The 12,563-nt window shown below is 45.5% G+C and overlaps 2 protein-coding genes across 3 annotated transcripts; both read left to right on the forward strand.

The window, feature by feature from the left end:
- The first annotated feature begins 265 nt into the window (after positions 1-265).
- On the forward strand, positions 266-1,410 carry OR52W1 (olfactory receptor family 52 subfamily W member 1). The gene is given in 3 exon segments (XM_019036138.4): positions 266-642; positions 644-866; positions 869-1,410. Coding segments are annotated over 3 exon segments (960 nt in total). The 5' UTR covers positions 266-432; the 3' UTR covers positions 1,396-1,410.
- A 5,351-nt stretch (positions 1,411-6,761) lies between these two features.
- On the forward strand, positions 6,762-12,351 carry C9H11orf42 (chromosome 9 C11orf42 homolog). 2 transcript variants are annotated; one of them, XM_004050578.5, is made up of 3 exons: positions 6,762-6,898; positions 11,069-11,867; positions 12,131-12,351. In XM_004050578.5, the coding sequence occupies exons 1-3, from the start codon at positions 6,827-6,829 to the stop codon at positions 12,259-12,261; spliced, it is 1,002 nt and encodes a 333-aa protein (XP_004050626.5). In that variant the 5' UTR covers positions 6,762-6,826; the 3' UTR covers positions 12,262-12,351. The 2 variants fall into 2 exon arrangements, 1 of the variants encoding a protein (XP_004050626.5); XR_008669548.1 differs by lacking the exon at positions 12,131-12,351 and adding an exon at positions 10,671-10,734 and having other exon boundaries at positions 6,775-6,898; positions 11,069-11,183.
- The last annotated feature ends 212 nt before the right edge of the window (positions 12,352-12,563 follow it).

The raw sequence follows: 12,563 nt of genomic DNA on the forward strand, positions 1-12,563 counted from the left end.
ATTCCCCACCCTGCCCCCAGCACTGGCTTTCTCCTCATATAGAGACTGAGACTGACTCTGGACCCTGAGGAAGAAAAGTATTCATCCCCACTCCACCCTCTGCTGACATCCAATTAGAAGGCTCCCTCAGGCTATCTATACCAACCACTGCAGCAGGCAGCCTCTTCCTCACTACCCCTTCCTCCCACTACAATACATATAGACTTTTAGGAGCAAAGGATTCTCCTATCTTAGCTAGAATTGCGACCTTAATTATCCATCCAAACCCCCCTAACCAAAAGTTATAAACCTGTGATCCTCCCAGCCCTGCACTACTCCTACACATATGCCATGGATGGGTTTGTGCCACTGTGACACCCCCAAAATCTCTCCCCTTATCTTTCCTGTCAGGAGTCATGCCCCCATGAGCCCTCAAGTTGTGCCCACCACAGAATGGCAGAAACTCTACAACTCAATTCCACCTTCCTACACCCAACCTTCTTCATACTGACTGGCTTTCCAGGGCTAGGAAGTGCCCAGACTTGGCTGACACTGGTCTTTGGGCCCACTTATCTGCTGGCCCTGCTGGGCAATGGAGCACTGTTGGCAGTGGTGTGGATAGACTCCACACTGCACCAGCCCATGTTTCTACTGTTGGCCATCCTTGGCAGCCACAGACCTGGGCTTAGTCACATCTATAGCCCCAGGGTTGCTGGCTGTGCTGTGGCTTGGGCCCCGATCTGTGCCATATGCTGTGTGCCTGGTCCAGATGTTCTTTGTACATGCACTGACTGCCATGGAATTAGGTGTGCTTTTGGCCATGGCCTGTGATCGTGCTGCGGCAATAGGGCGTCCACTGCACTACCCTGTCCTGGTCACCAAAGCCTGTGTGGTTATGCAGCCTTGGCCCTGGCACTGAAAGCTGTGGCTATTGTTGTACCTTTCCCACTGCTGGTGGCAAAGTTTGAGCACTTCCAAGCCAAGACCATAGGCCATACCTATTGTGCACACATGGCAGTGGTAGAACTGGTGGTGGGTAACACACAGGCCAACAACTTATATGGTCTGGCACTTTCACTGGCCATCTCAGGTATGGATATTCTGGGTATCACTGGCTCCTATGGACTCATTGCCCATGCTGTGCTGCAGCTACCTACCCGGGAGGCCCGTGCCAAGGCCTTTGGTACATGTAGTTCTCACATCTGTGTCATTCTGGCCTTCTACATACCTGGTCTCTTCTCCTACCTCACACACCGCTTTGGTCATCACACTGTCCCAAAGCCTGTGCACATCCTTCTCTCCAACATCTACTTGCTGCTGCCACCTGCCCTCAACCCCCTCATCTATGGGGCCCGCACCAAGCAGATCAGAGACCGACTCCTGGAAACCTTCACGTTCAGAAAAAGCCCATTGTAATGTCCAGTGGTAACAATGGAGCCTAAGAGTGGAGGTGAGGGGACAATCGGAGGGGAGTCTGGGGGTGTGGATCATGTTATTTTCATCCCACTGCATATGACTGTTATCATCATTTAACAGGTACTTGCTGTGGAGTCCCTATGTGCAACACTGGCATCTGTAGACTTTGACTTAAACATGTATTCTGCTTGGGAGGAGGCAGGAGGTAGAGGTCAGGGGGCTACACTACCATGCAGGAAAAATTAGCGAAGGACCATAATAAACAAGATCTAACAACTCCCTTTCCTGCTCCCCACCTCCATTATTTCAACCTAAGTCTGCCCATGTTTCCACACAAAAGCTCCTCTATAGATCCCAAACTTGAGGGAAGTGCTTGGCACTGCCGCAGAGGGTGGCGCTGTCCCTGGAGTCAAGTGCTTGGGTACCCGTCTGAAATCACAGCCCTCTCTACTCCTGGAGCCAGATTCTGTTTTCAGACTGCCCTCAGGAAACGAGTTCTACAGGCTCATCTCCTGCCTTCCGATAAACTAAATAATGTGCCCTGTGGTACCAATTTGGCCACTTCAAATTCAAAGAATCCTCTTTTGGTCTCATGTGTAATTACTATTCTTCCTTCCCCCAACTCCCACCAAAGCCCCCAAAATTAACAGCTGTAACTTCTTCCCCTGTGACTGCAGCTGCAGAGGTCAGGGGTCCACTGAAAGAAATGTTGATATCCCAGAAAATCACTGCAGCCACATCATCTGATTGCCTGAGGCTGAATTACTATGGTTTCTTGTCAATCTGCCCTTCTGTGCACCCTCAACAAGAAGGTATAATCCCCAAATAAAATCCCCATCGGCACCCCCATTTGTCTTGGCCAACATCAATAGAAGCACATGATGTTAGTGCAATATGATGAAATGAAACATTTCACACTTCTGTAACTGCCAGGGCAGTAAGAACAGGAAGTGTGGTGGTGTTGCCCAACAGGGGATTCATTTTCAGCTAAGACACCACACTGGAAGGGACATTACATAACAAAGGTCTTTAATACCATCACAGAGCTTAGAATAAGTATAATCTGACAGAAGGCAGGGAGTCACCGTTATGAGATCAGAAAAAGCTGCAGACTGCAAAGGCAAACCCAAGCTCTCCAGGAAAACGATCATAACCACAGGTATTAGAGTTAGCCATGAAAACCTGAAGCCAGGAGCAACCCAGTCCACTCAGCACAGATAGCTGGACCAAGATGGACCACAGAACACCACACAGAAGAGGAGACTGCAGATCAGAAAAAGCAGATGATGCCATCTCCGGTGCCACACTGGGTCTTAGCAGGTCATCAATAACAAGGACTAAAGAGCCCAGAAGCTCTGTATGATTTTCAGAGGCATCATCACACTGCATGCAAGTAGATACAGAGGAAATCTACGGTCAACCTAAGTGTGGGCTCATTCATTCTCAAGACTAATTTTTTTCAAGAAGTTCTGGGTTTAACTGGCCTCCAAGCAATGATTTTGCAGATAACTGTGACACAATTCTAATCGTAATGAGTCACAAGTCTTGAAGATGTTCATATCCTTCTCTTACTCTAAATTCCCCTTTATTGCAGTGAGCTGTGATCACACCACTGCACTCCAGCCTGGTGACAGTGAGACCTTGTCTCAAAAATAAATAAGTTCCCCCTTAATAAATCTATCCTAAGAAAATAATTGAGATGTGAACAAGCATATATGCAGTAAAATATTTATTGATTATAAATAAATATATGTGTGATAATCCTGTGTCTCACATACATACAGGTATACCATTTTTTGCCTTTCCCCTCTGATACATGAAAGGGAAATCATCTGCAGCCAACGTTCATAAACAATGAGTTCTGTCACCCTCCCACCACAGGAAGACTCTCTTCTAAGGCACCTTCAACCCGTGGTTGTGCACAACTTTTCAAGGTAGCTGGTTCCAGAGCTGTACGTTGTCCATTGTAGCAACTTTCTTCCTTCAAGCTAAAAATCCACTCCCTTGGACATTTGTATCTTGTTCCAAATGGAGATTGCATACATACCTACCATATGATGTGTTTCAAGAGCTTTACCACACTCTCATTCCTCATGACAACCTGAGAATTAATTATAAGCCCACAATCCCTCATCCATAATTCCAAAATAGAACTCTGAAGAAACAATATTTTTTTATAACTTTGGCCCAAAAGCTGACATCTCAACCATCATGATCCTATTTATAATCTTTATTTATCTTATTTAGTGTAAATGTTCATACATCTAACTTCAGAAATGTTGATGTTTGATTATAGGGCACTGTCCTGAATCCCACTGGGGTATTCCTTAATATATGATATATATATTATATTCCTTTTCTATAATCTGAAAAAAACTGAATTCCAAAATATCTGTCCCTAAAAGTTTCAAATAAGGTATGAGGGGTCTGTGTGATTATCCTTGAAGTCTGAGAGACATGAAGAGACTTGTTAGGGCTCTTTATCACTCTAAAGTCGTTGCTGTCAATACTATTCTATACTGCCCTACAGATTCATACTTAGAACCTCGTGTTCTCTGGATAAAAAGATCCATCTGTTTATTCCCCCCATGCTCTCCATTCAGATCACCCTCAGATACCCTGCAGATGGTCTGTCTCTCATGCCATACCAGAGGCAAATCCTATAAGCAGGATATGGCCCAAAGAGCGCAGCCCTTAGGCTCATGATCTCCATCCAGGACCAAGTTGTCATCCATTTTCCTTCAGTAACTTTTAGTTTCAGTCTCTCTCTGAGTCAAAAGGAAAGACCGACTTACTTACTGTTGGGGTAGATCAGCAGGGAATTTAGGGATCCTAGGGAATCATGATAATCAGGCAGCAGAAGAATGTATGGGCTTCTAACTGAGGAGTAATCAGTCAGAAGTTTTCAGTCACAATTTCCCCTCTGAGCCCCTCTCCCAAAAGTCCTAAAGAGATCCTCCTCGTCCTTTTTTTTTTTTTTTTTTGTATAAATTTGAAGGGTACAAGTGCAATTCTGCTATATGCATAGACTGCATAGTGGTAAAGTCACCACAGTCCACCATCCCTGCACCTACCTCATCCCTCCCCTTCTCATTCTGGAATCCCCTCGGGATCTGGATGTACACCATTCTCTGTCAGTCACTCTCACTGTCTCTGTACCACTGCATCTCTGTCTCCTTGCACCATTTGTCAGTTTTATCCCATATCTATGTCTCTTGTCCTTGTGTATGTCTCTCTCTTGCTCTATCTCCACCTGCCTCACTCAGAATTCTTTCCTGGAGAGAACAGAGGTGCAGCTATACTACACCAGGTGACCTCTTTTTGTCAACCATAATCAAAATGTGCTAAAGGAAGGAATTTGGTTTCACTTGTCTCAATAAGAAACTTGGGGTTTCTGATTCGGCCCATCGTGGCTCCTCTCTTATCCTGCCCATTTCCTTTTCACTAAACCACTTGGTACTTTCCATCTGGCAGACACTCCTCCCACCACACATTAAAGTGAGCCAAAGGAACGTGTTGGTTAAAGGTTCAGTCAAGCAGACTTTTACCTGAATCCTAGATCCTCTATAAACTCACCATATGCTTTGGAGTAATTATTTAACCTCTCTGAACCTGTTTCTTTGCTTGTAAAATGAGATAATAGTAGTAACTACTTCAAGAGGATACCAAATGGATTAATATAATGAATTCAAAGTATTTTGCACAGCTCCTAACACAAAAGAGCTCAACATTAATATTTGGCATAATTCCTCTCCTGGAAATATTTGATATTAATTCCTCTCTTGGAAAATAGGACCACACCCACTGTAAAACCTTTGCTCAAAGACCCAGCACCCATATCCATAGCTTTATCTAAGGAGACCTGCCCTCCCGAGGCCAGTTACATCTCCTTTAGGAAAATTTTACTAACACTCTTTCCCACCACTGCAGGACCTTTGCCTATGCCCCCACTCATACCACCTCAGCCAGCTCAGATGACAGCCAACTTTGTGGGACTGCTCTACAGAGCTATGCCGTGCTGGGCTATGGGAGGATACCTCCTACACACAAGAGGTATTCCTGGGCACAAAGGAGACTCTCCAGAGGGACTCAGAGAAAGGACTCCTTGAACAGATAAGGTACGGAGTAGAAAAGTTAACTACAGGAAAGGCTCTCTAGAATGGTTCTTCTTTAGCAAAACACAGTTGAGATCTCTGGACAAAGATGCAAAGGAGATAACACATAGCTAATATTCCAGCTCTTATCTAGCTACTAGGCACAAATCAGACTAGGACAGGGAGTGGAGCATGAAGAAATTTTTTCTCAAATTTACCTGGGTAATTCTGGCTTCCTGAAAATTCTCTCGTTACTAAGGCAACATTATCCCAATTATATTCTTACCCTCCACATTGTCACACTGCTTAGCACAGCAACCTCCTACACACACCTGGTTTTCATTGCAATTGTAACCCACCCATTAATAATGGTTTTCAACGTAAGTTATGCATTAAAATTGCCTGAAGAGCTTTTAGAAATTGTGATGCCCAGGCACACCCCAGATCAATTAAATCAGAATCTCTGGCACCAGTAATTGATCCAGGCAACAGTAATTTTTAAGCTCCCAGGCAATTCCAAAGTGCAGCCAAGGCTGGGAACCACTGCTTGGTTCTCAGTATAAGCCCTGATCTATATAGTCATGCATTGCTTAACAACAGGGTATGTTCTGAGAAATGCATCCTTAGGCAATTTTATCATTGCGCAAACATCATAGAGTGTACTTACACAAACCTAGATGGTATAGCCTACTACACAGCTAGGCTCTATGGTATAGCCTATTGCTCTTGGGCTACAAATCTGTACAGCATGTTATTGTAGTGAATACTATAAGAAATTGTAACACAATGGTATTTGTGTATCAAAATATACCTAAACATAGAAAAAGTAAAGTAAAAACATGGCATTATACTCTTATGGTGTCAGACTACTGTCAGTCACATATCATTTTCCAAAACACTGTTAGGTGGCTCATAACTGTACTTCTCCCATGTCCTTTAGGACCCCAATCCAACCTCACAGAGAAGCATCTGCAGCTAAGATAGTAAATTGCTTCAGAGATGCTGCTGAAGGGAGGAGAGGCCTGATCCTGTTTCCTTAAAGAACTCAGACCAAGAACTACACACACACATACACATATACAAACACACCCTAACAGACCCTGCATTTTCTTCCCCTAATGCAGGAGGATGGATAGGTGACTCAAGATTAAGAATTACAGACTGCAGTGAAGCTAGGAAAGTCACTGTCCTCCCCCTATCCAAGGTACAATTATCTAGCAGGACCTCTATGACGTCATGCAGTGGTTTAGGGCCCAAGACCTCAGGTCTCACCTCCCTGGGCCGCCTGGGGTTCCTGCAGCAGCCACTGCCCTGCCCAATCCCTCCCATACCCCACCATGTTGGTGGGTACCCCCAACCTGCTGACACTGGATGAAGCTGATGCCACCTGGACTCTCATCAAGGATAAGGTAGGTAAAGTAAGGAGGCTAAAGAGGAAGCAACGAAGTGTGACCTTCATGGGTCTGAGCAGCTTGTGAGTAGGAAGGGGTGGGAAGTCTGAAAACAATAATAACCAACATTTACTCACTGCTTCCATATGTGCCAGGCACTGCAGTAAAGTTATTGGCACGAACTGCCCCATTTAATGACAACTACAAAGACAGTAAAAAAGGTTCACTGAAAAGCAATGTATAGGGAATTATGAGCAAAGAGGAGACACGCTAAGTCAGGGGTGAGACAGGAGATCAGGAAGGCTTCCTGGAAAGAGTGACATTCTAGCTAGGCAAGCAGGAGTTATTCACACAAAGAGGGAGAGGAGAACCTGACAAAAAGTGCTTAATAAATACCTGAATTAATGAGCATGGCATGAGGGGGTGGTGAGTGTATAGTAATTTAATAGTAATTAAATGTAGAGTATTTGTAAAAACAAGGAGAGGAAAAAGAACAACTCATATTTGAGAACTCCTAATAATCTTCTAGAGCAGAGTTCAAAGAAGCAGTGGTAAAAATAAAGCCAAAGAGATACAGGGGCTAGTCTTAGAACCTGGACTTCCTATAGAACCAGCTTCCTATAGAATCTGAACTTTATCTGAAACTCTTTCACAGATCTCCTCCACCTTAACTTCCACAAAATAAGAAATTTGGATTTTGAGGCAAATTTGTATATTTTAAGGAGCAGGACAATCTCAGCTGTATCTGGGTTGCAGATATCCAACAAATCCTACCAAATCACTTTTCAGCTGCAGACTGGAAATTTCAGATCAGAGAATTTAGAATCAGATTCTATGTGATTTGAAGGAAGGTGAATTTAAAACATTCATAGAAGTCAGCCTATCAGGCTTAAAAAAAAAAAATCTTAAAGCAGTGCCTACCACACTCAAAGAAGATTTAATGGCATGCTGCTTCCATTCCAAATAGGGTAGCTGCTTACCACAAAGGCCAGCTTCCCAGAGAAGCAAAAACTGGAGAGCTCAAGGTCTTCCCAAGTATTAGAGCAACTGGCTTCAGCAGTGTAGAAGGTTGGTCCTGGACTAGATCAAGCAGAATTAGATTGAAAATAAACAGAGTCTCCCACTATTAGAAAGCTATGCCATCTCTGAGTATCAGAAAAACTCACTATCCTATTTAAATTGAAAATTGTCAGGAAAATCGGGGTAGAGATATGCAGGATAAATCACTGGCATTACGGGGCAAATTCAAGGATTAGGTCACCTTTAAGTGACCCGGTTTCCTGTGTCCAAAACCACGGACAGTTTACTGAACATATGGTAAAAACATTTGGCTAAACAGAATGTGGCTCAAGAGCTCCACATTCAGAATTCGAAGCAACCAAGAGACATCTAGGAAAACAATATTCCACCATCACTTTCCTGGGATGCCCCTGGAAAACCTAAATTTGTGGGCCTAAGGTCCATATAATTTCTACCCAGAAGCAGAAGTTCAGTAGGAGCACACAGTAGTCTTAAATAGTGATTCTACCAAGAACACAGTCTCCCTAACAAAGAACTGAGCTCCTTATTTTTCCTATTTTAGGATAACCACTGGGGCTGTCAAGGTTAAGGAGGGTTAGAATTAGGCAACTTAATGCCTGTCAGCATATAGGAAGAGCATATGGGGAATAAAGAGCCTCCAGCTAAACCAGAGATTCACCCTTTTAGCAGAAACTTGGATAATAAGCACCAGATATATTAAATGTCACACTCCTATCAGAGGGGCCTCTTCTAGAGACACTCCCATTTGTCTTATTCGTGTAGGATCCTTGACACCAAAGGAGCAGTTAGTGTGAGATTCTGATGTCATGTTTGGTGCCTCTGATTTCATGGTCATGGGGCAAAGCATTGCATCCAAAAATCTCAACCCACCAGTGTTCTGCTCTCTCCCTGGAAACGCAACTGGTCCTTCTCAGAGCCCCACCCAAAAGGAAGTGTTTTCCAGTGAAGCAAAGGAGAAGGAATGATGGGAAACTGTCCCATGCAGACCACAAAAGAACATCAGTTATTCCTTCAGCCAGGTGACAAGACAGTAGTCTACAAGCTACCTCAGCTTATCCAAGGTGCAGATGCAACTCCATAGTTAGCTACCTTCCTCTTATGCTAGGAGGCAGTACTTCCACAACAGCTTTGTAGAAAAAGCAGATCAGCCTTAAGGAGCCACTGGTGAATTCTACCAGAAGGCCAACAAAGAGGGCAATGCCATCAGTAGGGGCATAGATGTGCGAAATTTGGTCCTGGAGGTAGGGAGTAGAGTACAGCACCGTAAGCACTGGGCTCAAATATAAGAGATGCCCAAAGAGGAAATTCTGTGCGCCCTTGCTCCCTAGTAGAGCAGAGAACCAGAAACATCAGCCACAAAATCCTGAATGGGTTGAAACCATACTTAAGTACAATTACTAGAGAGGCTCTTATAGGTTTCCCAATTAGTCATGAAATAAACTTTCCAGGGTTACCAACCCCAAAAAGGCCATGACGAAACAAACAAACAAACAAACAAACAAACAAACCACACACACACGATTAACTAAAATCCCTGAAAGTATACCGTAACTAACACTATAAAGATGAGGCCTCAAATTCCCTACAAGAACTACCCCTTGCAGTTAGGGTAGAAGGTATATACTATGAGGTAAGAGATATGGTATAAGAATGGACATTCCAAATCTATTTCTGCGTAATCTACTATTGATTAAAGACATCACCCATGTAACCAGTCACCTAAGAAGAATCCTTAAAGATTCTTTTCTCTTTTTCTTGAGACTCTGTTGAGTGCAGTGGTGCCATCTCGGCTCACTGCAACCTCCGCTTCCCAGGTTCAAGCAATTCTCCTGCCTCAGTATCATGAGTAGCTGGGATTACAGGCGTGTGCCACCACACCCAGCTAATTTTTCTATTTTTAGTAGAGACAGGGTTTCACCATGTTGGTCAGGATGGTCTCCAACTCCTGACCTCAGGTGATCCACCCGTCTCGGCCTCCCAAAGTGCTGGGATTATAGGCATGAGCCAGCGTGCACGGCCGAGGATTCTTTTTTCCCTACCTCCTAAGTGACTAAGTTCTACTAATTCTATAACCTAAATATCTCTAATATCTTCCCCCCCTATTTTAGTTCAGGACCTTATTATGCCTTGCCTGGAGTATTGCAATACTCTTATTTTATGCCTTCCTATTAAAAATTGGCTTTCTGGCCAGGCGCGGTGGCTCACATCTGTAATCTCAACACTTTGGGAGGCTGAGGCAGGCGGACTGCCTGAGCTCAGGAGTTCAAAACCAGCCTGGGCAACAGAGTGAAACCCCATCTCTACTAAAAATACAAAAAACTAACCAGGTGTGGTGGTGGGTGCCTGTAGTTCCAGCTACTTGGGAGGCTGAGCCAGGACAATCACTTGAACCCAGGAGGCAGAGGTTTCAGTGAGCCGAGATCGCACCACTGTACTCCAGCCTAGGCGACGAAGGAGACTCGACTCAAAAAAAAAAAAAAAAAAAAAAATTAGCTTTCAGAAACACCTATCTGATCCTGTTCCTCCTACCCAGAGGCCTTCAAGCGGCTTCCCACTGCCTTCAGGACAAAATTCACTTGATATACACACAAGCCTTTCATAATCTAGTTCCTGTGTGCCTCTCCCTCCTCATACCATACATACCAGCAATATAAAATTATGTGTTCCTAAATGTGCCCCCCTTGGTTTGTAAATTCAAGTTTTTTCACCGACTGACTCTTATGCCTGAATTGACCATTCTCCTCCCTAGATAATTGCTTCAAAACTCAAGTATCACCATCTAGAAACCTTCCTTGATCCTCTTTCCATGAAAGGTAAAGACTGTTCAATCACTTCTTGTCTCCTTCACACCTTGCTCTCCATTAATATTTTACATAGCAGACTGTTTACATTTTTGTGTTCTCCAGTAGACTAAACTATATTAGGACAAAGACAAAGTCTCATTCTTTTATGTTTTCCCAGTACCTAGATAGTTTGACACGTAAACATTCAAGGTTTTGCTGCAGGAGAGCTGGGAGATAAGCAGAAAGCATAAATCTGAACACATTATAGAGACGTAACTGAATGTGAACCTGGGGGTCAATTTAAAGTAGGCAACCAGTTAACTTCCGACCCTAAGTCCCTGACCTATAAACTGGCCACCTGCAGGTCATCGAGGAGCACTTTGGGCCCAATGCAGTAGCAGTACCTTTCCTGTCAGATGCAGCCTGCTATGACCTACTGGGTGTGCTGGTAAAACAGTCCCGCCCAGCCCATACCCGCCTGGCTTTGCCAGGTCGGCAGGGCCGGAGGGCACTGAAACCAGTGGGGCCACTACCAAGCCTCCTGGAGCAGGCAGGATCTGAGGGTGCCTTCGCCCACTGCACTCGGGAATACTCACCAAATGGCCGAGCAGAGATAGCCTATGAAGAGACGCGAATGTTGGATGGACAGCCCTGCAAGATCCGCCTACATATGGGTGACCTGCGCAAGAAGGTTGCCTTCCTGTTGCTGCCACCAGGGCAGGTGAGCCTACAGCAGACTCTTCCCTGGCTCCGAAGCACCCACAGCATCTATGTCATCTACCAGGTCTTCTCTTGTTCCTGGCTGCAGCTGGGGCTGATGTCTACAGCCCGTGAGCCCGAGCTCCTCCGGCTACTTCGGTCATTACCTGTTGCCTTCTCCTGCCTCAAGTTTTCACTGCAGTCTAAGGGCGTGCTGGGACCACAGAAGCCTCTGACTAAAGACCCATTGCCCCATGGGGCCAACTGGGTCAGACCCAACCTGAGCATCATGCCGCCTCTGGCCCCCACATCAGCACCTGCTGATACAACTGAAGCTGCTGATGTGCCCCCACCTGTCCCAGCCCCACCTACGCCACCTCCCCAGGAAGGGCCAGAGGGCAAACCCACCAGATTCTCCTACAAGGGCCGAAACCCCTTCCGGAGGGGGCCCCAGACACTGTCAGGTACTACTAGGGGAAATGATGACGAGATGGATGGGAGGGACAAAGTGAAGGAGGGGAGAAGGCATGAGAATTAAGTACGTGGGGAGTCCATTACTCAGCACAGGGCTCTGGTGAAAGAGATGGAATGAGGGAGCCTGGGGAGGGTGAGATGGAATGAGGAGGCCCTAGGAAGGGGATTGGGATGGCACAGAGGACCAGAGGGAAAAGCTAGGGGGAAAAAGACCAGCCATGAGTCAAGCTGTGACTATCCCCAACCCCGGCAGAGAACTGGCTCTTCAGCCCCCGCAGCCCTCCACCAGGAGCCCAGGGTGGGGGCCCCAGGGACCCCGACGGGCACTCCATGTCCCTGCCCCTGCTGCAGGGTCTATCCTCAGAGTTCGACAGTGACAACTGAAGCTGAAGCAAAAGATTCCGGGGGCAAAGCCCCCAAGATCTGGCATAGGGGTACTGGTCTCTAATAAACATCAGCTGCTGCTCCCCCAAACCATCCTGGGCCCATGCTGCTTATTCCTTCTGGGATCCAGAGAAGAGGGAAGAGTCCCTTCACCCTCTAAGGGCATAAGGGGTACCTTGAAACCTTGGCAGCAATGTCCTCACCAAAGAGAAAATACTTCTGACCACCTCCCCCACTATGTACAACCTTTTCTGGGGCCCCAGCCCCACAGAAAAAAATGGGAAAGAAAAATGAGCACAGAA

This window comes from Gorilla gorilla, chromosome 9 (genome assembly GCF_029281585.2).
Source record: "Gorilla gorilla gorilla isolate KB3781 chromosome 9, NHGRI_mGorGor1-v2.1_pri, whole genome shotgun sequence".
In the NCBI taxonomy this organism is placed as follows: Eukaryota; Metazoa; Chordata; class Mammalia; order Primates; family Hominidae; genus Gorilla; species Gorilla gorilla.